Below are 27,397 nucleotides of genomic sequence, written 5' to 3' on the forward strand. Positions count from 1 at the left end.
TAGAAAGACAAACAAAACCCGAAACAAAGGCAACACGAATGAACGAACGAAAGACAGAAGCATTTTGAGGCATCGTATTGAACATTTTTTTTTTTTTCGTTTATATATCTATATAAGATAATTTGGCAACGAGATAAGGACTGAGATCAAAGCTGATGACAAAAACAACAGAAAATATGAAGATCTGATAGGAGGGATCCAAATAGACTGTGCTTCACGTAACCCATGTACGTAAATCCACTGCTGGTAACACTGCTCAGACAGCTTCTGACAAAAATCCTGGCTCTGCCAGTAAATTGGGACAGATCACAATATATACTATCTATGATAGCTTTTAGTTCAGAGCAAAGGCTTTCTCATGGTCTGTCTACTAGCATAACATCTCTAGCTCAAAGAGGAACCCCCTAACATAGCCTTTGTACTAAAGATTTTACTGGATCTTTAGTGGTGCGCCTTCAATTTAGCTGCAATCTCTGCAATTTTTGGAATTTAATGGCTGCAAAAAGATCTAATCAATCTGATCAGATGCATTATACAATTAGCATAATGTCAACATGCCTCACTGCTGTTCATGATGTGATTCCTCCATCCATGAAATGCCCATTCATTGTTGCCTGCTGCCAGTAAAAGGTCAGTGGCATACCCTAAGCATGAATGACACCGTGAGTACCAATTACAGCTATTGATCCATCCACTATTGAGTGAAAGGGACATCTGATCAGCTGGACAGCCTACAAGCTCTACCAAGTAGACAACCTGTCAATCAGGATTTAGACATGGATCATTCAGCAAAGAGGCAACCTCTGAAGTGCAAAATGGCCTGTTACCTACTGCAATGAAAAAACACAATCTTTTTGAATTCCAACCAGAGATAATTAAACTTCACCGAGAAAAAAAAAAAAAAAAAAAAAAAAAACAGGAAAAGATATTTGTTGCTATTGGTCTGTGAACGCTCTGTACCCGTAACACAGTGCTTTTGTTTTTTTGTTTTTTTTTCTTTTTCTCGTCCAACTTATAATTCAGTCATTGAGTTAGTAACATTTGGAAGCACCATTTATTCAAAATGAGTTGCCTATCGTAAGGGTGGACAAATCAACAGAAAATAAAACGGTGGAATGTTGGGAAAGCAAAAAGTAAATGTGGGCCAGATGCTCTGTACAAATATGGTTAGGCAGCTTAGTGAATTAATTGCTTACAAATTAAAAATAAATTATTATAAAATAGATCTCTGTACATTTAACATATATATAGCAATTATCACATCTTTTGCCAATAGAAATACAGAGAAGAAAATAGGTTTGAGTGTTTGTATTCTTTTCACTTTCAATCCCAACCAAAGTTATGTCCAGTCATCTGGTAGAACTTCATGTTGAAGGGCCTGTAGAAGTCTCTGAGTCTCTGCACTACCTCAGGGTCAATGTTAGGGTGGGTCCGCCCTTTGGTTTTGCCCAGGCAGTGGGGCTTGCTGCTGCCCTCGGCCTTCTTGAGGCAGGGGAACCCCTTGGTCTGGTTGAAGTAGAAGTGTTTGTCCGTGATGATCCTCTTGAGCCCCAGGAAGTCCTGCACGCGACCCAACTCTCCGGCCGGATCGCTGATCAGGCGCTCCCCACTGACAAACAGGATCTGGCTCATGGGGAAGTACTGAAGCCAGTTGTCCAGGTGCTTGGCATAGATGCCGATCTGGATGGCACTCCACGAGGTGTCAATGAGACCCGTAGTCCTGTTTTTGAAGGTCAGGCTCTCGAAGGAGGGAATGTCTGGCCTCTTGGACAGTGTCTGTGTGTAGTCCGAGATGGCCCGAGTGACTGGATCCCTCACCACCACGATCAGCTTGGTTTCTCGGGACATGGCGTAGATTCGGGCTGGAGCCTCGCGGGTCACAAAGTAACTGGGGGTTTTCTCCATGGTGATCTGACCTTCCAGGGTCTTCGGCATTAGGTCTCTGAGGACAAGAGAGGAAAGTGAGGTTAAGGCTGGTGTCAAATTAAATCTCACAAATGGAACATGTGGCACTCAGTGGACATCGGCAATACAATTTAGAGCCAAACGTCAGGGATTGTGGCAGTTGGCACTGTTTGCTAAATTAGACATGAGTACATGGTACTGAGATGATACCAGCGCTAATACTAGAAGTCTAATGAGACCATTATTTATTAACACAAAAAGAAATCGGACATCCGGTCCATTTAGGTCAGCAATGTAAGTGTTGTGTTATGGTCTTGTGTGGTCAACTCAGTCTAAATCCTGCCAGAGCTATTTACGCTATTAACCACTTAAGAGCAGAGCAAAGGCTAATTGGCCCTTTCCAGCAGGGAGACTGAGAGAGCTAGCTACACTCTTATTGTGCCCTTTCATAATCATGCACATTACAGATGAAAGTCTATCAGCCTTGTTCAGGGAAGGAAATCCATTGCTAACAGGCTTGAGGCGGGTAGCGGGTGAAAGGGATAGGTTACATGCAGCCCTATAATCAAGGGGTATTTGAGAACAACTCTTTTTGAATGAAAAGTGAACATGGAACAAGTGCCAAGTAGATTCAGGTTTCAGAAAGGGGCCAGATCGTGGAGAGTGGATTATAGTGGAGCGATAAGGGAGCGACTAGGACAGACCTTTCGGTGAGCCTTTCTATGAGCCCCCCCATTACTCACATTGCTATGTAAAGGTACACACGTGTTCGTTGGTGCAGCAGAAGAAGGTGAATTTCTCTGAATTCACAATGACAGAAAATGACAGCCATGACTTTTTGTCATTGTCAACCTTCAGTTTACTTTTGTACTTTGCTACTTTTGCTGTGTACTAATTGCTAAATCCATACTACTCCCACAATTGAACACCCTGTTTTGAACACCCAGGGAATGCATGACTGTGTTTCACTGAAAAAGGGTTTGACAGACCCAGGAAGTCTCCAATTCCCTTTGAAGCTGCGTTCATTTCAGTGCTGGAGTAGCTGATTCCACTCAGACATCTACGGGACGACAATAAGCCCCCTCGGGGTATCGGCAAACACACACACACAGATAAGACTTGTCGGCCTATTGTCTCGGGGGTATCAGGCGGTGTTGTCAGTGGCCAGGCTAAGTTACCACCTCATTGTAGAAAGGGCTGTCAGCGTCTGGTGTAATCCTGCTTTGCGTGTTTACACCCTGCGAAAGCAACACTACACTCCATTTCAAGAGGGAGCAAACAATGCGCGAGCGGTATCTGCTTTCCCCACTTCAGTAGCCCGCAATTCCATTTATCTTGCTCAGCAATCTCTTTGTAAATGGCTAGCTATTTGTACAAGTTGTGAGGAGCAAGCGTTTGCTGATTAGAGGTTGGAGATTTCGCGGAACAGAACAGAAAAGGGTACGCCTGGTCATGCCAAGTCAATGCCAACTTAGTTAATTTTAGAGAAAGCCTCGAACCTATGAGTGGAGATTGCTGGGCCTACGGCATCATTAGAGTTAGCACTGCAGTGGTGCACGCTGCTCTCCAGGATAAGAGTTTGTTTCCTCTCAGATAGATTATCAGACCAAGCGAAACGTCCCCATTGACCCGAGGTGGAAAAAGTCCCACCGCTGAAGAGCCAGCTCACAAAGCAGCTCATCCGATGACAGAACAGCCGAAGGCAGAGCGAGGTGGAGCGATGATACAGCGAGTTTAATGGGAGTCTGTTGGCAGATATGCATACACCGCTTCTTTAAAAGAGGCAGCCACTGATCCAATTATGATAATATCAGCTTGATTCCTGCTGTCTCACAAGAGGAGTGAGAAGGGGGGAGGAAATGGGCGAAACCTCATTAATCGGCTGGCGAAATGAACAGATTAGCTTAGCGCTATCTTACGCAACATGTCAGATCGCACCCCAGGCTTGTGCTGTTGTTTGAGAGTGGTTTAGCGCTCCGGATGAGACGCTCTTTAATTTCCTAAAGCAGAACAGCGGTTTATTTGTTTATAGAGCCCTTACAGAAGTCTGCAGGAAATATAAACTTGTTGCATGACTAGTGCTCAGCTCGTAAGCTTGCGGTTCGAGGGGAACACTAACTATTAATTACTAATTATCAGGAGGAGTGGGAACAGCTGGCTGTGAATGTGTGTATGGGAGTTGCTAATGAGGCGAGAGAGAGATATTGCCAACGTTAGCTGTTTTACCACCCCACTTCAAGCAAAACCAATACACTCGCACTCCACCCTCCAACCTCACTGATGCAAATGAGTACAATATCACATGGAAATAAATGCTGGATCCATTAATGGTCATTATTTAACCTCTAAAGTAACCTCGAATTCAGCAGACTAACAGGTTATGGAGTGCAATAGAGCACTGAAACAAGACCCGATCACTTGCGCTACTAGATGAAGATATTAAGGACAGGAGAAAAAAACATCCTCTGCTGTTCTGGGGAAAGAAAAGAAAAAGAAGAGTTCAGAGAGGAAAAAGGGGGTTGAGAAGGACAAGTGGGTGAGCTCTCGCAGGAACAATGCCCATTCTGGCCCATTTTGATTTATGAGGTGGTTCTTTTTCAGACGTTCTATCAGCAAACAGGCAACGCTCTGACATGGCGCCCTCTTTTTTTCCACCCCCACTCCTTCCTTTCAAGCAGCGCATTGTCCTGGAGTGATCTGAGAGAATGGGGGCCATGGCAGGGCCAGGGGAAAGGGGGAAGGCTAGAGTGGGGCACTTCTGCCCCGGCTGAGGAGGGAAAGAAACGAGAGAGGCTGTGGAGAGCCCTTGAGCCTGAAGTGGAGTGTGTGGCTCGAGTGCCTCTGGGGGAGGGCTTCCACACAGCCGGGTGGTGCACGCTGCCAGCGGAGCAGGCTAAGATACTCTTGCGATCAATTATTCACCACGGGATTAGAAAGTGGATAGGCAAGCTCGTGAAAGATTCGCCTGATAAAAGAGGGGACACTCTTCTCAAATGATGAGGCAAGGTCAGAGGACATGCCACGTTGTATCTGAATGTTTTCGGCCCGAGGCATGTTGTCTTTTCACAGAAGCGATCTCTCACTTGGACATCGGTCAGAAATGTAGGTTCTATACTTTCGGTCAGTGTCATTTTTGCAGGCTAATTCTCCACATAAGCTTTTTCCTGTAGCATGGAACAGTACCAGTTGTCTTGAGTGGAGAAGGCAGGCCTCTACACCTTTTCAGACTACTCTTCCAGCCACGTGAGACTAGCAAGAGTAAGAATGGTTGAGTGTTTCCGTCCAAGGATTCATAATTAGCTGTTCTTTTAGATTTAGAAAAGTCCCAAGCCAGGGAAACACCAACATATGCAGGGCAGGGACACTCCAGAACCACTGATTTAGAGGGACATGACTGTGAAGTTTAGGGTGGCACTTAATAAAACCCCACCAGCACATCACAACCGGGACAAGAATCTAGCAACTTGTTTTTGTGTGTAGGCTTATTCTCATAACTGCTGAAGATTGCTCTTTTCAGTAGCAGGCTTGGCCAGCCCTCTTGCAGTCGAGGGCTCTTCCAAGTTGAAAGAGATGCCAGAAAGAGAGATAAGACAGAAAACAGGCTTCTCTTTTTCACATGGCAACTTCAAAAACAGCAATAAAGCACTCCAGAGGTTTGCCTTTCCAGAGCTTCTTTCGACAGTGCAGCAGAGATAAAGACAGCGAGAGAGAGACAGAGAGAGAGAGAGAGAGAGAGAGAGTGAGAGAGAGAAGGACAGGAGGATGAGAACGCTGTTATGTTCTATATCGCTGCTTCTGTTTCCCATTTCTTGTCCTGTTTGATTCAATGATACGATGCTTTTTTGCTTAAGTGAGCCTCAGCACTACCGCAGTGACCTTCTGTCTGTTTTATATCATACCAAGCTTTTAAGGGACAGTGGCTAAGACATCATTGTGGCTCTTTTTGACTGGCACACAAACCTAGAAAGACCAAGAGCACTGGTGCTTACTCTATTCTATGAATCTTCAGTGGTTAAATTCAGCGTTGTCCAGATAAACTGTTGTATGGAAGCTGGTCAAACCTGTCAAACAGGCCAAAAATCACGGCAAATGAGTTTAGCCGTGCACGTGTCCAGTGTCTGGAGGGCCAAGAAGACAAAGTCCAGAACCTCAAAGCGCTCAGGTGCACTAAAAGTGCATTCAGCCAGACAACACTGCGGTGTGTGATGGAAGTGATGGGGTGTGTGACTGATACTTTCAAAGCCAGATAGAGTTCTCCGCATGCTTACCCTCTGGTCCCACACTCTGGCCTCTCTCCAATAATCAGGCTATTGATTACAGCGCCCTTAACCCTCAGGCTAGCAGAGACACCGAGATCTAAAGGGTTTGATTGACACTTCACCCGGCCAAGCAGGGCACAGTGAAACACTTCCCTTCTCCCACCCCTCTTACTCATTGAAGTAAAGGGGTTGAGGGCAAAAAAGGGAGGAGAAAAGAAAGATGATAGAACTGTCATTCATTCCTCTACTGGTGGAAGAAACTCCACTTTGTTTGATAAGACGGAAGAAATCACTAAGGGGTCTCATTAAGGCAAGATGCCCCTTCACTCGACAATCAACTCACTTAGGTTTAAAGCTACACAGTGGACCTTTATACTTAATTGTGTGCTCGTCCCTTTTGCCAGTAGAACCACTCTGCTAATTACAGCGCTAAGAAAATGGAAGAGTCTTTATTAGTCTTTAGTCATTAGTCTTAGTAGCTTCCTCAGACATCTCACTGTGGTCAGCGGCCTTATGGGGCAAACTTTGGCCTCGACTGTAATCTCAGAGAGCATGTTCATAAAGGCAGAGGGTTTCTTTAAGATTTTTTAAGTGAGCCCTGGTCCAAGATCTTTGTACAACTTAGCCTGTTAGCACTGAGGGGTGGGTCCAGAGGCAATGCAGAACCCCCTTCTCCTGGACAGGGTGCCTGACCATCGTAGGGTTAATAATATTTAAGCTTCTTTTTCTGAACTATTAGAAAAGTAACAGTGAAGTCAAGGTGTTTGCACTTTTGAAGGATAGTGTGTAGAGGTATGTATGAGGTGTTCCGTGAGAGAAAAGGCAAGTTGAGGGTCTGGGTAGTGGGGTAGTGATGACGATGGTGGTGGTGGCGAGCACTTTCTGGCTGACTGTATTAGCTGAGGGTTCATGCAGGGCTGTGACTGGATGGATCCAGCAGCACGCGGCCACTTACTGCCTCCTGACACTTCATTTCCTGAGTGAAGCAAGCCAGACATCCCCTCTTAACCTGCATCCGCGACCAGGCTACTGCAGTGTGCGCTGTGTGTATCTATCTATCTGTGCGTGTCCTCTTTGTTTGATCAGTATAATTACCGCATATTCTCTCTCTCTTTTTCTTGCTGTTGCATAAATGTTGAATCTTAATATTTAATATTGGAGGTGGGAGCTCTGGAGCAGTGTAACTATGTTCTCTGGAAAGATGGTTGGTGCTCCATCTGGTACTTTTTGGAATGACCTGGGAAGCTGGGAATGAGGTGGGGTGGTGACCGGTAGACAGACTGGATCAACAAAGCGGGATCAACAGAACTGAAACAGTGAATTTGCTGGTGTCCCAATACTTTTGTCCATATATCTATACACTGATGAGACTATGATCCGCTTCTCTCTCTCTGTATCTTCACTCACCCTTGCCATGTAACCCTCACCCTGACATACAGTAAAAGACACGTAATAGGTTTCCTCCTTAGACCCGTTCTCAGGTGTGTGTGTGTGTGTGTGTGTGTGTGTGTGTGAGAGAGAGTGTGTGTAATCTCTGGCTGTCTCCCTGCCTCAAGTATGTGAGTGTGTGTCCCTCTCTGACAGGTCCAGTCACCCTATCTGTAGCACACTCAGACAGCCTCTTTAGGAGAGCGTGTTCTGTGTGGATGAATAATGGAGGAATGTGGAGGATCAGAGGCTCTGACCTGTCTTTGTCCTAGATCTAACACTGACTCACACACTTCTGACAGACAGTCATGCCTTCGGAGTCGATTAAAGCCTGATGTACCTGTGTCAGTGGTGGCCAAATCGGTCCTCTAGGTCAGTGGTTCCCAGCCCTGGTCCGGGAGGCCCCTTGTCCTGCTGATGTGGTAGTTTTCTAGGGGGTTCATTTATGGTTCTAATACAAAATCGTCTACTCCAGGTATTCCAGGACCAGACCAAAGCAAAACGAAAGGTATGGAAAAATCATCCCATACTCTTAAAAATAAAGGGCTACAACAATAATAGAGTAATAGAGAAGGTTGAGAAGGTTCTCTTAGCTTATCTCTACTACAAAAATGGTTCCGTATTGGACCAAAAGTGGTTCTTCTACGGCACCGCTCAAAGAACCTCTTGTAGAACCTTTATTTTGAATAATGTACATGGTCTAGCCAAATAGGCTCTCACTACAACGGCTCCATGCTGAAGGAAGGCAGCAGTGAGTACTGGTTAATGTGTATATTTTGTCTAACAGCAGGGGCTTCCAATGGCAGAAGGCCCGCAGCCTGGCTTGGGCCTCAGGAGTCCGTCTGCTCCAAGGAAGCACACAGGACTCACCGAACAGACGTGAATGCAGAAAGACAGGCTCTATGAAATGTGTGTATAGTGACAGATGATATCTGAAAGAGGATCGCAGGCTCTCCGTGATGTGGTGCGCTCTGCCAGCCACAGTTCCAGCCACTTTTCTCTCTCCTCCTCTCTGTCTCTCTCTCTCTCACACACACACACACACGTATACACATGCACTCGCATGCATTTACAAACTCGCTCGCAACCACAGCGGTCTGTGTGAGAAGCGCATAATAGCGTGCATAAATCACTGAGCGCTCAAGTTCAATAACTCTGCATCTGCACCAGAGGCTGCGTCAGGTTTATTTGCTGCTATTCAACACCTAGCAAAAAAAAAAACAACAGCTTTTTAAAATAAAACAGCAGGCCGCCGCGCTTCGGTGTCCAACCGGCCACATCGAGTTTCAGCCCGAGGGGCGTGCCAGCTGAGTGGAATTACTGGGCACGGATGGCCAGGACTCCGAGGAACCTGCCATGTGCTCTAAATAAAAGATGCATAAATGAAGGGGTTGAGGGGTGGGAGGGGGGAAGTGGCTCTGTGTTTTCTCTCTTAGGCATGAACTTCACACATCTACAGCATCGGCCAATAGTTTGGATGCTACACTGCTGAGTAATGCGAAAATCAACTTTTTTGGAGACTTTATAACCCATACATAGCGCTGAATTAGGGCTGGGCAATTCATCGAAAAGGACATCACTGCAAACCAAAGATCATTTCACAGGAAAACATCTTTTACAACTCACTAGTGGTGAGAGAACCCATTTGCAGGCTGGAGTGTGGCATTGCATGGACGAACCGACCGTGCCAGGCGCAAGACCGTCACAGCTCCACACCTAAACGATGCAGAACAGCTCAAATAAACGTCCACCCACAAAGGGATTAAAAGAAACCTCAGATAATGGCTGTGTTTAAACAGCGGGAAAGAAAACAGAACGAAAAGATCGACGCTGACAGCGAGCCATTTGTGCCAGTTGAGTCGCAGGACCAGCAAGGCCCGACTGCGCCTGGAACGCCAACTTTCCTGGACAACTTCAGGAACGAAACCTCACGCACTTGACTTTCAAGCGCGCCTTCGAGTTTCTGAACTCCGGGGCCCAGTACAGTCCACAATCTCCCTCCATTAATTACCTCGCTAAAATGACCCGGGCAGATAATGGCCATTCACGCTAATCTGGCCCCATGGTTCTTAGCGGTCATCAAGCCTGTGGTCCGGTGTTTGTCCTGCTCGAGTAATCCGCGGCTTACTGATAAGCCTGTTTGCCCCGAGTGTTTGTGCAGGGTGTTAACAGACTCCATTCACATTCCAATAGAGCGACAGAACAGGCCTCCAGTGTGCCGGCCCTATCAGGCAACCGGAGAGGCGGGAGGGAAAGAAAACCTGCATATAGCACGACACAAAGACTTTAGAGTGATCTTCAAAGTCCCGTTTTCAAAGCTGGGACACAAATCCCCCACTTCTGAACCCAAACACACACACACATACACACACACATACACACACACACATAAAAAAGCATCCTGTTTTTCCTGGCATACATTCCTGCTCAGCTGAAGTGCTTTTGAAGACAGGTGAGCTTTAAGCATGGGGGGATTTCCTGAGCAGCAACGTGGAGCTGAACGTAGCGTAGCGTAGCATCCGTATCCCCTCTTAACTGATGCTTACGAATTCCCCCTGCCACAAGTTCCCTCTCTCTCTCATCTCTCTCTCTCTCCCAACAGCCTATAATTAGCTAAATTGCATGCGGATAGCAAAAGCAATGATGATTAAACTGCTCAGCTAATGCGGAAAGACTGACAGCAGCACCCAGTTCTCTCCTCAGGCCATCATGACGCTTTGTTGTTTTGGACGATCGCCTAGATGCACCGGGTAGCTCCGCACCTATCGGAGACAGGATAATTACAGCCGAGGAGTGAGAGTTCGCTGCACTGTTAACCGTTTCTGCCAGGGGAATCCGATCCGACGCACATATAATAAAAAAACGTCGGATCTGGGTCGGATTTCCAGCCCGTGTTATTTCGGAGAAGATGTCATAAATATCAAAAGCCCAATGACAAATGTTTTCGCTCCTCTCCATCAGCCTCCTTCTTCCCCTTTTCTCTCTCTTCACTGTCCAGGATCCAAGAGGCCTCACGGTTCCACTCGAAACCAGATCTGCCCAGCCCGCGCCAGGAAGACAAGCTGTTCGAAAACCACAAAATGTGGATGTGAGGAGACATTTGAGAAACGAGCTATGCTACGGAGCAAACGAGAACAAAACTACCGCTTGGCTCGTTTCACTTTGTCTACGACAGGACTTGAGAGGGGACCCGAGAGTGAGTCACTAAAGCCACTGTAATGTACGTAATAGGGCCTCGTGATGTTCACTTACGAATCCAGTGCACTTACAAATGGCTAATAGCAACATCCAGCTCTCTAATTCAGTAAAGCAGCAGCAATTCAGTGTGGAAAACCACCCGCTTAAAGAGCTCTTTAGCCAAGGCAATGATTCTGTACGGGACCGGGATTACTCAAAGAACCATTTTGTCGCTGTCACACAAAAACCTCGTACTGCCGTTTGTGCCGTAATATAAGTCTGGCAGCTGCGCTTCAAATTTTGCCAGAATTTTATGATGAATGGACCAATAAAGTTTTTTTCCTTGACTTTCATTAAAAGTTAAACAGGTTTTTTTCTTCTCATGTAAAGCTGCCATTTTGGAGATACAAGGTTTTTGCAAAAGAGCAATGGTTTAAGTGCTTAAAGGGTTCTTTGCCTTTTTTAATGGTTCTTCTCCTTGCTGGAAATGCTGTATGCTTGTATTTGGTTCTTACAAAAATGGTTCTATACTCTGTTCTATATCACTTTTTTTAACATTCTGGTCACATCTATACGTTTATTCTCACAATAGAAACTGGGCTTTTCACAGTTCATTAATTAAACTTTTTTTATTATCAGCGTAAATGAATTAATAATTATTCTATTGTATATTTAAGCAAATCTTCAAATTCTTTAGTTTGGAAAATATAAAAAAATATGTCAAATACTTTATAAATATTATATATCAAGGCGAAGTCACACTGGGTTTCGCAACAAGCAAAGTTTCGCCTTCAAACCCGCAAACCCTTTTCTTTCTGAGCCAATATAGAGGGAGTGAAGTGCTGATCAGTATATCATATATTTATATATGTATTTATTTTAGTTTTTTACAGTATAGCACACAGGCGAGAGGCTGCATGGTACACAGTCAGTTGGGAGGTGGGATTAGATAGTAATTATCTGTTCTTTTTTTTATAAGTTCTGATGAAACAAACATCGTAGCCACGCCCATGAGAAATGCAAAACCGCAGTGTGACCGGGCCTTTAGTGTGATATCAGTGTCATTATGTTTGAGTTGTATTAATGTTTAGAATTTTTAGTTTTGGGAATGTTGTGTGAGAAACGTTTTAATAACATTGTGATATTAAACCCATATTACAACACAGAGCGATTACAGAATGTTCCTAGAACCTTAATTTTTTCGATGTTACAGGCTAACCTTCCTGAAACCTTTAAAAAACATTCGAACAAACGTAGAGCATCAGATATGAACCTTATATATTAGATATTACTATAACTACTAAGAATTATTTAGTGGGTTCTGTGAAACTGGGGAATTGAAGTCTGGGATCAATTAGGGTTGAAACATCTGTCCGATGCTGTTAATTTTGATACTGACATAATTCTGCTGTTACTGCACATCCGAAGAGTGAAGTCCTGAAGGCCCTTCTAAAGCCTTCATCCATTGGAATTGTACCAAATTAATTAAATGAAATAAAAATTGAATTTTCACTAAATGTTCTTCAAAAAAAAAAAAAAAAAAAAAAAAAAAAAAACATTCTAACAAACTTACAACCCTCTCTGTTAGCCGGGACAAAGGGCTCCACTGCTGATCCAACCCCCTTTTTGGGGATCTATCTAGAACCCGTTCAGCTAAAAGCATAGTGGTGAGCAAAACTACACCACCAGATCCATCTGAGCCAAACTTTACTTTATGGAAACGGATCCCAGTTCTGACAAAAGTGGGGAAACTTTTCTTATCCTTTGTTTTTCTCCCTCAAAAGGCCACGTTTCAAAAAAAGGACAAAAAGGTGCAGAAATGTCTCAGTATTTATAGACTCTAAAATCCGCTCCTTTTGATAACAGAGGGTGAGAAAAAAAACGATGAGCGCACATGAAAGGAGAGAAAAGAGTGAGTGAAGACACAAAAGGGGTAACAGGCCCTGGGCTACACACACACACACACACACACACACACACACACACACACATAGACACACACGCTCTGTTGCCTTGGAGCTTCATTCATGCTGTGCTACTGCAAGCACATCAACACTGTGTGTGTGTATATGTGTGTATGTGTGTGAGTGTGTGTGTGTGTGTGTTCCCTTAATTGTCTGTTCTTTTCTTGCAGGGGTTAATGGAAACCTTAGGGGGTCTCCCCTTCTCCCCAATGCTTTACCTTTCACTTCTCTTTTTCGCTTGCTTTCTCTCTTCATCTCACACACACACACACACATCCACACCCCAACACGGTTGCATGGTTAGTGCTGTACCACAGCAGACACGCAGCTCGTCTACACTGCTGTAAACACCCTGTGTATGTAAGTGAAGTAATGTGGACTTTAAGGCTGCGTGCAATAGCACAGGGCTTCTCTACTTATTAGTTCAGTAGGCCGACTCACTGTGAGATGAGTAAACCCACCTCACAGTGGAAACAGATAGTAAGGTAACGAGGCACCAGTGAAGCCCACAAAATGAAAACAGCTGCCTATACGGTACTAGTGTGGTAATAATCAGGGATGAACAGGGCTCCTGAGTGGCACAGTGGTCTAAGTGTAGGCCCCATCGTTGAGAGATTGCACCGGTGCAATTAAACACTGGTGATGTCCAGAGAATACAATTGGCCTCGTTCTCTCTGGGTAGGTAGGATGGCCTGTGCCTGAGCTGTCTAGAGATTAAAAAGTGGGGTGGTCAACATCATATGCCTTAGAGGAAGCACATGATAGCTTTCATCATCTACATGATACGGATGCTGGATCAGCATTTATTACATTTATTTCTAGTAAAATGAATAACATGCAGATATCATAGTTAAGTAGTCCAGTATCATCTAAATATGCCTCTCTTCTGGAGATCAATCCAGGCAAATCAATTAATCATCAAATATGGGATCAAAATATGAGTATTATGATTATCCATTATGGACTGATGCTAAAGCCTAATGAATATAGATTTAGTGAATCTATGAAGTCCTTGATGATCGATATTCAGATATTAATCTTAAGGTATTACTTCTAAACTACTGGGGAATTGAAGTCTGGGCCCAATACAGGACCCCTATGGTTGAAACAGCTGTCTGATGCTGATCATTTTGATCAATTATCTGGCAATACTGACATAAATATGCTATTACTGCATCTACATCCGAAAAGTGAAGTCCCGAAGGCCCTTCTAAGACCTTCATCGACTGAGTTTAAGTGAAAAAAAATCTGAATTGTACCAAATGAACTAAATTAAATTAAAATCACATAATACATTTTTAATTTTTCACTAAATGGTCTTCAAAAGAACTGTAAAGGAATCGTAATGGGTTTAGAGACTTATTTCCTGAAAATCATTTTCCCAATTCATGGAAGTGATTCAGATTCCGTGAGGACGACCTTCCGACGCCAGTGGCTACAGGAGAACTGTGAACTGTCTAACATCCAACTAGCACCTCACTCTGAAAGAGGCTAATACAGTGGGAGCTGAGCCACGCTCTCCTCTCCACAGGCATCTGGACAAAGACTGAAAACAGAGGGGGTGGTGGGGGTTGCAAGCTAGCTGTCCTTTCTTTCACTTTCCCTTCTCCTTGCTCATTGTCCTCCCTCAGGGAATACATAAACAGCTTCCTAAAGCAAGAGAGAGAGAGAGCCCGAGAGCGAAGAGTGAATAAATGCCCGCTGCCTGTAAGTGTGTCCTTTTGGTTGTCCAGGAAGGAAGGAATGAATGAACGGAGAACAGTGGAAAGTACTGTCACGTTTCTAAATTTCGCCTCGTCCATTGTGCACTTGCGTGTGCGCAATGTGTGTGTGACTCGTGGGTTAGAAAAACATTTATCACCAGGGGGTAGAGAAACACGAGGAACGGACACAGGGTTTCTGTCCCGTCCCGTCGTTCTTTATCTCTTCCTTCGGTAGGAGGTGAAGGCCTGCAGTGACCATCTTCTCATCCCCCTCTGTGGCAGGGCCAGAAGCTCCTCAATGGATGACCACCTCAGCAGCTCTCTACTGCGCTGCTCTCCGCAGGCCATCCCATTTCGCAATTAGCCGGCAGTAATTTGGGGGCTGAAAGCCCCTTTTCTCCAGCTCCTAGTCTGTCCATGCTCTGTTCACCCCTGTGGTAAGGTCATGCCAGCTTAGGCAGGGGAAATAAGGGGGCTTTTTCTCTCTGTGCTGACCAAAACAGCAAGAGGCCATTAGCAGGGACACTTTTCGGGCACTGAGGGCTTGAAAGCCACCTTCTCCATGATGGAGGAACAAGTACGAGACTGTTGCACTCCTCTTGCAGGACTAGTGGGAAGGACGCTGACTTTTGCTCAGTTGTACCTTTTTTTCAGAATTACGACGAAGGCTTCATGACTATGAAATAACACATACGGAAATACTGGCCACGTTTTTAGGAGCTTTTTAGGAGCTTTTTGGACCAACCCTGCCTCAAACACCACTAATGAGCTACTTCATTAACCAGGACAGATTTCCTTTGAAGTAACTCTCAACAAAGCACATCATTGGGCTTTTAAAAAAAAACTTTGCATGCTGGGATATGGCACTGTAAAAACTTGAAGTCATTTATATCCCAGCATAATCCGCTCAACCAGTCTGGTCATTGCTTCTGGTTCTGGAGTGTGAATGTCCAGCAGAATTTGGTGGTTACTCTACTCAACTTTGACACTTATGATTCCACTCATTAGTTAGTTGCTTATATTAGAAGGTATGTATTAAGGGAAATCATCAAACCTGGTCTAAAGCAGTGGTCATGAAGGCTACTACTGGAGAAGCTGCAACTCATCTCGTTCAGCTCATGAAGAACATCTGAAGGACTACATCAGATGCATTGGGTGGGGTAGATTGGTGTTGGTACTAATGTCTGCTGGAGGATAAACAGTAGCTCTTTAGAAGCAGGACTGGATGTAAAGGGATCTAAAGGGACCCACAATTCTCTCTTTTTCTCTTTAATAATTGCAGGTGGGGGTTGGTTGATGAACAATTTTTTTTTTTTTTTAGAAATCAGCTCTTGACTTTCCAAACTTTGTTATATTTCTTTACAGCTACTGAGGAAAGTGCGCTTTTCCTCCCATTTAGGCGGCTGAACGTTCACCGTGTGTAGACCTATATGTGTGTGGGAAAGAAAGGCATGGGGAACAAGAAGATAGTGGGAGGAGATGGAAAGAAAGGGACAGAGAAAGCAATAGCAGAGACTAAAGAGGAGAGTAGCTGCTTGATAAAAGAGGTGTTGGGGATGGGCTGCTTGGGGGTGGAGAGGGGCGGCGACGGGGCTGAGGCCCGGGACAAAGGAGAATAATCCATTGGTCAGAAAGGTGCTGAGCAGTTTAGCCAACACTAAAGCATGGTCGGGAAGCAGCGCTTTGAATGCGCCCAGCGAGCACCGAAACGAGCCTTTCAATGGAGGATGTCAACCTGCTGACCACTGCAATGGCTCAGCGGTCAGGGTTCAGCTCCAGCTGGGTATAGGAAGTCCATTTAACATTGAAAACTGGGCACGTCTGCTAGGAACTGCTGATGCTGAATTGTTACATTGAAATGAGAGCAAATTCTCATTATGGTTAGGCATTTAAAACTAACCATAAAAAAAACGCTGGAAATGCCCCAGTTCAGGCTCTAATTCTGGTATACATTTATTATTGAAGAGAGATAAGAGCTTATATGTGATGCAAATTTATTACATATGTAGGATTGAGACCAAAATCTCATTATGATTAGCCATAAAAACTGCAAAAGGCTGAGAGAAATACACCCAATTAGGTTCTACTTCCAGTGGCTACGGTTATTATTCAGGGGAGATAAGCGGTTAAATATGATGTTAAACTGAGACTAAATTATGACCAGCTAAATAAAACTGCTGTCGTTTGGGTTGTATTTATGACGATTGTAATTTAAGAAAGGATACTGGGTTATATACTTTGTTATATTCCTGCAGCCTTTATAACTGAGGCCGAAATCTCATTATGACCAGCCTGCCTAGAAAACTGCAAGAAATATCCTAGTGAAAGAACATAATTACAACATTCATTTCCCATGTGTGCGGGTGGGTAAATGCATGCGTGATGGGCTTCTGACAAGCCTCACCTGCTGTACAGATGGTCTTTACAGAGGCAGTGCTGCACAACAGACTCTGAACTGACCCTTGGCCAAAGAGCATTTGACCGGCCAACAAACACCACCTACCACAGCCCAAACTAATCAATACATTAGACTCCCTGAGGATCCACCCAGGCTTCGGTCATTACTGTGCGAGTGTGGCCGTGAAGAGTAATCATCGTCCTCCACGGATCCCTTAAAAAACATTACACGCTGATCAATGTATAGTCGTCCCAAACCCAACCTCAAGTCCTGCAGTAACGTCTCATGCTAGCTAAAAGGCGAGCTTAGGCAAGCAGGATCCAGCTAGGCTAAAGCGTAGAACTGCTAGGCTACGTCTTGCTAGTCCTTCATACCTTGTTTACACCTAGCTGGCCTCTTCCGAAGCCTTAATCTGACGCTTCTCTCTGTACTTTTCCAGCTCTTTCTTCAGCTAGCATGACGTAGCCTGACTGGCCCCTCGCTTTAGAGAGGCAGGAAGTGGAAAAGCTGGGGGGTCAGCGGCAACAGCATGTGTACGGGTCACCTACACGGAGACCCAGCATCCCTGGAGCGCGAGGATAAAAGCGCGGGCATTCGTCCAGAATGGGCCCTGCCACGGATGGAGATGCTCGTCTGGGCGAGGTGGCAGGGGGCCGGGGAGGGAGGGGGGTACTCTATAGATAAGAACTTTCAAGTGACAGACTTCCAAACGCTTCCTGAGTCAGATAGCGGAACGGGATTTTCTCCAGAACACCCCCCTCAAACATCCCCCCCTCCACTAGCCAGCCCACAACCTCGCAGGACAAAGCTTCGCTTGTCCCTTTTGTCAGCAGAGTCTAACCGACGGTCCGGTGTTCTGCTAACTCCTCCTTAATCACAAGATGGACTCGGGGAGTGCGCACTCAGAAGTGCACACTAGGCACACTGTTCCATGCGGGAGGTTTCTTTAATGCTTTTAGCAGAAAGCTGACCTTTGACCGCACGCTGGAAGCAAGGCCGACACTGACCATAATCCGAGGTGGCTGAAAAAAGGCAACACGATAACAGTTGGGTTCTGGGGTATAACTGGACAACTGTTAATATCTCAAGTGCTGCCATAAAAGTGCTGGAGCTGTACTTCATGATGCCTTCTCTTACTGCAAGAACATTCAATAGGTGTCATTTACAGAAAACCATCATTTAGCATATAACACAACACAAGATGGGCTCTGAATGCAGGGGTTTTAACAGCTGTCAGTACTCGTTCTTCACACTGGGCCTCATTCACCAACCACTCTTATAAAGACATTTTTTAAAACGTTCTTGAAGCCCACTCAAGCAGCTTTTCCAAAGATTCTGACCACTAGTGTTTTCTTATTTGGGATGTCTTCAGTTTACAAGGACAATGAGATCCATCATTATAAGAGCAGAGCTCTGCATCTGCATCATGACTTTGCATTAGGACTTTCTCCAGAACAAATATAAGAAACTTCTGAGGAAGATACTAGGGAATACTAGGCCCATTGCTACGATGGCGATTATAACTGCATCTACTTTTAGGTTTTGTTTTGTGTGGTCTGTCCGAGGCCAAGGTTTTGCTGCTTTTGGAGATCTGCACAGACTTTATTGATTTAATAAATGGTTGAGTTCACCTCCCGGATGTATCTCAACTGCCGCTGTATTTCGGGACATTGGAAACAATCTGTTCATCCATCACAGTTTCAGAATGCTGAACAGCAGATTCAAGAGGAACGTCCACAAAGCCCACAGTTCACTTTTTAAATAAAGGATCTTGGCTTGAATCTACAGTTCTAGGAGAAACATCGAATAGGAACAGAGCCGCCATGTTATGAGGAGGTTCTTCAAACTTTTAAAAGGTTCTTCGCACTCAAACATCTCAGATTTGCAAATGATTCTTTGAAGAACCACCCAGTGAATGTTTTTTAAGGAACTAAAAGTGCTTCTTCTACGACATCACTCCCAAGAGCTATTTTAGGCACCTCTATTCTTAGAGTGTAAGCGTTGCAAAATTAGCACCTGCACGTATAGCGCACTCCTTATAGTGTGCTGTTTCTCTACTGTGTTGTACTGGTATCTCTTGACCTTCAGAATTCATGATTAGAGGGAAAATACATGACTTTTAAATGTCGATCATGTTTCTTGTGTCAGCTGAAACGTCTTAATAATAGCATGAAGATCAACTAATGATAAAAAACAGCTCCATTAAACTGGACCTTATTGACACACTGTCCTGTTACAGGGTGCGCCACTTTGACTCCAGAAACTGCTCCAGTAGATCTCAGCATTCCTTAACACTATGTCATCCACGGCAGCCGAGCTTCCAGAACATTCATCTCCTCCACACACACACACACACACACACACACACACACACACACACACACACACACACACACAGGGAGACTTAGCCTGGGCGGAACCTCAGAGAGGTGAACTCAACCGCTTATTAAATCATTAGGGTCTGCACAGACCTGCGAGAGCAGCAAAATGAAGGCCTTCCACAGACCACACAAAACAGAAAAGCAGGGCGGAAAGTAGACCCAGTCACAACTGCTATACAAATCAAACAAAGTCCTTCATGCACTCACTAACTTCCGTCACAGCAGTGCGAGGAAGTAGTGCTCGCAAAGTGCTATATGCCAGATTTGGTGAATGTGGTGTGGCTTACAAAATGCTCTTGCAAATAGAGATGCACAGAATATACTTATTTAAATGAGCTAGAAGAGTTTTACATTGATGCAAAAGAGATTTAATTAAACAGATGATAATAATAATAATAATAATAATAATAATAACAATAATAAACTGTAAAATTGTGCATAATTATCCATATTCCAACCAGTAAATATTTGAAGGCTAAGCCTACAGTGAAACAATTAAAAATAGGTTTAGTTAAAGTTCAGGAAAACCACGTAAAAAAACTTTTGTAGCACCTTTATATTTAAGAGGGTAGAACCATTTCAAAGGTTATTTAATAAAAATGAAAAAAAGCATTTACAAGATGATTTCCACCAAAAGAAGAACCATTTGCCAAAGTAAAGAACCAAATGGTTCTTTGAGTCATGGATCTTATGCTGAAGAACCCTTGAAGAGCCTTCTACTAAGAGGGGGTGCAGTATTATTTAGTAACCAAGCATTGGAATACTTTACTGGGTAATTACTGGTATCATGATAACACTACTTCTAAAGAAAACAGCTGGAAAACAGCTGGAAATAGTCACACAAGGGGCTCAGAGTGGAATCTCAGCAATCGAATGCACCAGGGGTTGTGATTTCGAATTCCGAGCCATGCCGCTTTGCCATCAGTAGCCGGAGTCTGAGAGAGCACGATTGGCCCTGCCCTCGCTTCAAGTGGGTAGATGGTGCTCTCGCACACCTTATCACTCTTAAGCAAGGCTGTTCGGCACAGGCAGCTGTTAGCTGGAGACCCGGTGGCTGGCTGTGTGTGTACTGGAAGGGACGTGTGTGAAATCCTTGCTCTCCTAAGTGTCGGGAGCACTGCTAGTGCCAGGCGGAGTTACGAACGGGTCACACAAAAACCTTGTTTCTCCATTTTTTTGCCATGTTTTTGGGACATACTGTGAATCTGGCAGTTGTTTTTACATTGGGTCAGAATGGATGATGAGTGGACCAACAGAAACGCCTACTCCTGTAAAGTTGCCATTTTGAAGATACAAGGTTTTGCTTTATCAGGGACAAAATGAAAATGTTGAGAAAAAACTGCGGAAAAGTTTGCATGTTGGGTGTATTGTCACTTTCCCGTCAATGCACACACACACACACACACACACACACACACACACACACACACACACACACACACACACACACACACACACACACCTTACAGGGTTGTATAATTTCTCTAAACAGCTCAGTCAAGCAGCAGAACCAATCCTCTTCACCCACTGACGCCAAAAAGCAGCTAAAACGCTTCCAAATGTTACCAAAGATTCAGCCGTTCACCCCCGCATAACAACTGTCACGTCCTCTCTCACTCTGTAGCAGCCGAATTGCCTGGGACAGGCCGTGGACACAGCCCGTAGTTAACACACACAGACCGACACACACACACACACTTCCACTATCTACAATGGCTTCATTAGAGACGTTCCCTTTCTAAACAGTCTCTGTCCTCACTCTCCGTTTCATTGGAGAAATCAAACCCAACACTTCATTAAGGACGTGTGTTCCGTAACACTGGGCTGGTCTGCCATATGGAATCAGTGCAGTGACACACACACACACACCCACACCCACTAACACACACACTCACACTCAGAAGGGTCACAGGCCCTGGCGCTCTATAGCACGCATTCGTTTATCTGTTCTTTTACAAGGAAAAGCTGTAATTCGACTTCAGCAGCTGGGAGCAAGAAGCTCTCACTCAAGAAGAGTCTCGACCTCACGGCTTCCCCCTCCGCACTCCCTCGCTCTGCGGCCAGCGGATCCAGACTCACGCGAAAGAGCATCAAGACAGAGAGGACGACGCGAGAAAGAGAAAAGTGAGAGAATGGAAAGGAGTGTGTGTTTGGTTTGTGTGTGTGTGTGTGTGTGTGTGTGTGTGTCGTGTCGTCAACCCAAACAGCAGATCTAGAGTTACGGCAGGACAACACATGGTCAACTCAAAGCAGCTGCAGCGGTACCAGAAAGCACTGACACACACAAACACACACACACTTATATATACACACACACAAACACACTTACATATACATGCATACATACATACAGTACCACACAATGGGCTCGCACACCTAAACAAACCATTTATTAGGCTAAGAAGAGTGTCTCCATTCGAATGAATGCAAATAAACACAAACTCAGTAAAGATTAAGCAGAAATTGAGTGAAAACTAAAGTAGTTCATATCTTTTGAGCTATTTAGAAGAACCAAAACCAGGTTCTGGATACAAGCAACTACAGTTAATACTGGGCTCCTTAAGGAAAGCTTTGGAATAAATCAATGTTATCTGTATCAGTAGATCGGCTGATTTTTTATGTTTTTATCTCAAGTGCCTAAAGCATTTGTCCAGGAATATAAATAAGGTTTATATTCCTTTTATTTTTAAATGATATGATTTGATAACATCATCAATAAAAATTTATTAAAACAAACTATTACCAATACACACAAAAAAATAACACAAGTTAACAGTAAATCTGAGTAGAAGTGGAGTAAAATAATAATCTGTGTAATTTGAACAGGGGCAGACTTTACAGGAGAAGGCAAACATGTTCTTAACTCTGAATAAAAGTCAATGTAAAATAAGTTTCTAAAATTAATTTTAGACCATTTCTATTAGGCCATTTATCCAGAATTATTTACAAGCAGCAACAGGGTTCAAACCATGGAGAAAACTAATAACAACAGACAAAAATGGAGATACACAGTTTTCACTGGACAGTAGTGATATCTATATCTATATTTATATATTACAAAGGCAATATTACAATATTACAATTGTCATTTCTGCAATTTTTCAATTTTGTGGCATAAGGTAAATCTGGCAGTTGTGTCAAAATAAAGGTAAATGTATGATGAGTAGACCAATGGATTTTATTTTTAGTTTTCTAAAGTTTCTAAAATTTTAAAATGTCTATTTATTTCCATTAAACTTCCACAAGGCCAACAAAATGGCAACAGGAGAAGGAAAAAACTTTCAATGGAACATTTGGAGCATTTCTATTGGTCCATTTATCATGAATTTGTGACACACTGTGAAAAATAAATGACAGATTCAAGATCTGTCAAAAAGTGAAAAACAGCCAAACTGTAGATATAAAGTTTTTGTGTGTCTAAACTTTAGAGTGACTATATAAATATATGGGAAGTAAACCCTACATTAGGACACACACCCACACACATCCATGCACACACCTCACATATAACACACACAGGCCCGTGCACACCCTTTCAGTCACATACATGTACACGCACAAAACTCTAAATGAAAAACAGTCAACACCCCCCCCAAGTTTAACGCACCCCACGGCACTGTGTCATTCTGGTTCGTCTGTAATTAACCTCATACGTTTCGGAGGAACAGGAGCACCAGTGACAAACTCAATATTTCTTTGACCTCAAAGACTCACAAACTGCTGGACTGCGTTACAGTAACCTGTTCCAGTCCTACAGGCCAATAAACTCGCCTTCACTGCGGCACAGATTCAGCGTAATGAGGGTTATGGACATATTCTTCTAGTACTCCAAACCAAACGGTAACGAAACTGTTACACTGCGTCTGTTCACGGCTCAGTTTCCGTGTCAGCAGACTACATTACTCCTACATTACTGCTTCTCTACAGAGAATCGTGATCATATAAAAGAGCCGTTCACTGCCTCGCCCAGAACTCCTGAAACGTTGCCAAGATGAATTTCCCTGATTCAAATGTGTACATCTTTTCCACATGTATGAACTGTATCCCATCTACACGGGTGTGTGTTTCTGGTCCTCACTTTTGGGCACTAGCTGTGTTGACATAATGGATTTTACACAGTGGGACACAAAAACCTGTCATGCAAAAATGTCTACAGTTAAAAGTTTTCAATTGAAGTCAATGTAGAAATGTTTTATTCGAGGTCATTTTGGAGCATTTCTATTGGTCCGTTCATCATGAAATTCGGAAAAGTTGTAAAGAACAACTGCCAGATACAATTTCAATCAAAAAGTGAAAAACGGCAGAAATGGAGATACAAGGTCACCCATGTCCAATACCAAACGATACTATACTAACTTAAAAAGGAGGCTACTGAAGTATTTTTGGGTTTTTTTCCCTGGTAACGGCACAGCTTGTGCAGAGACTCAAAAAACTTTGGGATGTTTTAAATGGTTCTTTGCCTGGTTAAATATTTCTTCTCTGGTGGAAAAAAGCATCTTCTAGAACCTTTTAAAAGATGGACACGGTTTTTCATGTGTTCACGCAAAAGCTGACCACTCCCCTGAAGAAAAGATGCGAACATCTCCAAGGAAAGAGAAACTCGAAACTGAAAACCTAACCTGAAACTGTTAACTGACAGCTGATCGGACATCTGAAAGCCCTGCAGTTAAAGTTTAGCTCTGAATTGAGATGTTCAGGCATTGAAACCCAAAGCTGTCATAAAATAAAGCTCATTAGCTGGAAGCTGCTTTGTTATTCACGACGTAACAGAAAAGGAAAGCTGGAGGGTGAGATAGAGGGAGGATTTCGGTGGATCAGCAGCAGCAGAAGCCCGGAGGCCTTAACAACCACACACACACACTCACACACACACACACTGTGCTGAACCATGATGCAGGGGGGAGAAGCACTACCTACCCTCTAAAAGAGGGGGTATCATGGATTGTATAACAGTCAGGAAAAGCAGAATAGGGATTAGAAGAGGCCTCTAGTATAATAGTGGACAAACCTTTGAACACGTTCATGAATCCAGTTAAAGACAACGCCGTTTACCGTAGTAGCCCAGAAGCTTCGCTTTTTAATTAGCTCGCTATTACATAATTCCCTTCAGGGCTGTTTTCCTTACTTTTGGGCACTGCCTGCTCTCCGGGTGCACTGAGGCCCCTCCAGACTACCCCAGTGTCCCCGAACGGGGTAAGACTAACCTCCCAGCTCTCACTACTAGTGTTGCTTCTCTTTGCGGGCCTTCTTTCCCACTCAGAACTCAACGAAGATCGCTTCCCCAGACTTCTGGGACAAGAGCATAAACCAGGTTTAGGACAGAAGGGCTCTGTCTCATTCTCTACAGCAGCTTGGTTCCAATAACACACTTCTCCCACACACTACATAAACCTGTCCGTGCTTTCCTTACAATACAGAGAGGGACACTCGGACACTCCACGCAAGATCGTTTTAGATGTGAAACAGCTGAACGGTGAATTTGTCCCAGTTTAAATGAATCCCTTACAAAATTAAATGAACATATAAAAAAGCATGGTTTTATAGACTAGCGGAAACTTCTAGGGGTCTATCTTTAGGAGGATTGAGGGTGAGTAAATGAGGGTGTGAAGTAAGGTAATCAATTTCTTTAGCTTCTAATGACAAGTTAAAGACTATCGCAGCTGCTGACGCCCTTTCTACTGCACTAAATAAACAAGCAGATAATAATACAAATTTATAAATAATAATAATAAGCAAATATTACAATATTTCACACTATTAACTACGCTAAAAGTTAGTAACTCCTCAATTAATTTTACATAAAGTAAATTTCCCCAGCAGTCAGGTCACACTGTCCTATCAGCTCCTCACAACACTAGTCCAGCACATTACAGTGTCTAACAGTCCAATTTCACCCATTTTCACCATTTCTTTGACTTTTTAGCATTTTCAAAGTGTGGAAAACGACCTCTAACAGGACGCCCATGCTGTAGAAATCCACACATGTCTTCGTGAAAACTTCCTTTCAATAATTTCACTTTTTAAACTTTTTTAAAGTTCAGATTTTTAAGTGTGGAAGCGCATTTCCAGTCAAGCTGCAGTGACACACTGTGGCCGACAGAGGGCGGCGGCTAAAACTGCCCGTCTTCAGGACGGGACTAAATTCAGGCGTCATTTTCCCCTCATTTTAAACTTGGGTGTAATTTCAGAGCTGATTTACCTCTACAGACATCTTCTAAACTGCATGAGTCGCATTAAAACCTCATGACAACTTTGTTTTAGTTTTTTTTTTTGGTGGTATATGAAGGGTGATATATAAAGGGTGATATATAAAGGGTGATATATGAAGGGTGGTATATGAAGGGTGGTATATGAAGGGTGGTATATGAAGGGTGGTATATGAAGGCTGATTTATGAAGGCTTATATATAAAGGGTGGTATACGAAGGGTGATATATGAAGGGTGGTATATGAAGGGTGATATATGAAGGGTGATATATGAAGGGTGATATATGAAGGGTGATATATGAAGGGTGATATATGAAGGCTGATATATGAAGGGTGATATATGAAGGGTGGTATATGAAGGGTGATATATGAAGGGTGATATATGAAGGGTGATTTATGAAGGGTGATTTATGAAGGGTGATTTATGAAGGGTGATTTATGAAGGGTGATATATGAAGGGTGGTATATGAAGGGTGGTATATGAAGGGTGATATATGAAGGGTGATTTATGAAGGGTGATTTATGAAGGGTGATTTATGAAGGGTGATTTATGAAGGGTGATTTATGAAGGGTGATTTATGAAGGGTGGTATATGAAGGGTGGTATATGAAGGGTGGTATATGAAGGGTGATATATAAAGGGTGGTATATGAAGGGTGATATATGAAGGGTGATATATAAAGGCTGGTATATGAAGGGTGGTATATGAAGGGTGATATATGAAGGCTGGTATATAAAGGCTGGTATATGAAGGCTGGTATATGAAGGCTGGTATATGAAGGCTGGTATATGAAGGCTGGAGGAGACGCTGGTGTTCAGACTGTCTCCAGCGCATTAGAGGGTTAGAGGAACGGGCCACTGTAAGGCGGGACACTGAGGTGGTTTGGGCTGATCGCGGAGCTGCTCCCAGACTGAAGTCAGATCAGAGTTGAAACAGGTTTAAGGTTTATTTAAAGACTTAACAGGCGTTCAGAAACGGTGGAGGTTATTTAGACTGGGCTTAAAGAAGAAAATAAAGAGTCCAAAAAGTCCTGAGCTCGTTTACTGAGGAGAGTTTACTGAGGAGAGTTTACTGAGGAGAGTTTACTGAGCTCGACTTAGAGAGAAGCTTTAAACACTCCATTTGTTCTGCATTAATCTGTCATTTATCATAAATACATAATAAATAAATAAATAAATAAATACGTAAGTAAGTAATAAATATATAAATACGACCCTAATTTGTACAGAAGTAATAATAATAATTAAATTAATAATGGCACGAACGCAACCCTGTTATACTATTAGTTGATACTACTAAATATTAATATGAATAATAAAAGTAATAGTAATAATAAGCTAACAATGAGTTTCCTGCAGCACATTATTATTCAAGTATTATTATTTTTAAATCTATATTAATATTAATTACAATACTACTAATAATAATAGCGGCCCGATAACGCTAATATTTAAATTAATAAATAGTTATAACGTAGTATAAAGTAGTAATAACGATTAACTGTCCGCACTGGTAACAATAATAATAATAATAGTAATAATAATAATAATAATAATAATAATAAAGTGTGTAATAGCTCCATTATAAATATAGATATTATTATTAATAATAACAGAGGAGTGTGTACCGGTACCGGTACCGCTGCAGTCCGGTTCTGAGCCCGTTCTGAACATTAGTGATAGAGGGGGGGGCTGTGTACCTGTACCACTGCAGTCCGTTCTGGTAGTTCCGGTCGAAAAAGTGCGGCTCCGCTCCCACCGCGCGGACGTCGGGATGCACGCGCAGGAACTCGAGCAGCGCGCGCGTGCCTCCTTTCTTCACCCCGATGATAAGGGCCTGGGGCAGCCGCCTGAATCCCGCGCCGCTCGCGAGGCTGGACAGGGCGCTCGCGCTGCGCTCCGGGTCTCCGACGCCGGGCTGCTCCGCGTGGTTCTCGGGATTGTTGATGACGTTGTTCTCGCTGCCGCCGTCGTAGT

General features: G+C 43.6%; 1 protein-coding gene across 1 annotated transcript in view; it reads right to left on the bottom strand.

The window, feature by feature from the left end:
* Positions 1 to 1,040: 1,040 nt before the first annotated feature.
* LOC140543936 (heparan sulfate glucosamine 3-O-sulfotransferase 3B1-like) overlaps positions 1,041 to 27,397 on the bottom strand; it is a 26,601-nt gene continuing 244 nt past the window's right edge. The window contains exons 1-2 of the mRNA XM_072667259.1: positions 27,121 to 27,397; positions 1,041 to 1,942 (exon numbers count right to left, since the gene is read on the bottom strand). The exon at positions 27,121 to 27,397 is cut by the window's right edge and continues 244 nt beyond it. Of these exons, the coding sequence (XP_072523360.1) occupies positions 1,324 to 1,942; positions 27,121 to 27,397 (896 nt within the window). The 3' untranslated portion in view covers positions 1,041 to 1,323. The remainder of the gene's footprint in view (positions 1,943 to 27,120) is intronic.

This window comes from Salminus brasiliensis, chromosome 22 (assembly GCF_030463535.1).
Source record: "Salminus brasiliensis chromosome 22, fSalBra1.hap2, whole genome shotgun sequence".
NCBI classification, from domain to species: Eukaryota; Metazoa; Chordata; class Actinopteri; order Characiformes; family Bryconidae; genus Salminus; species Salminus brasiliensis.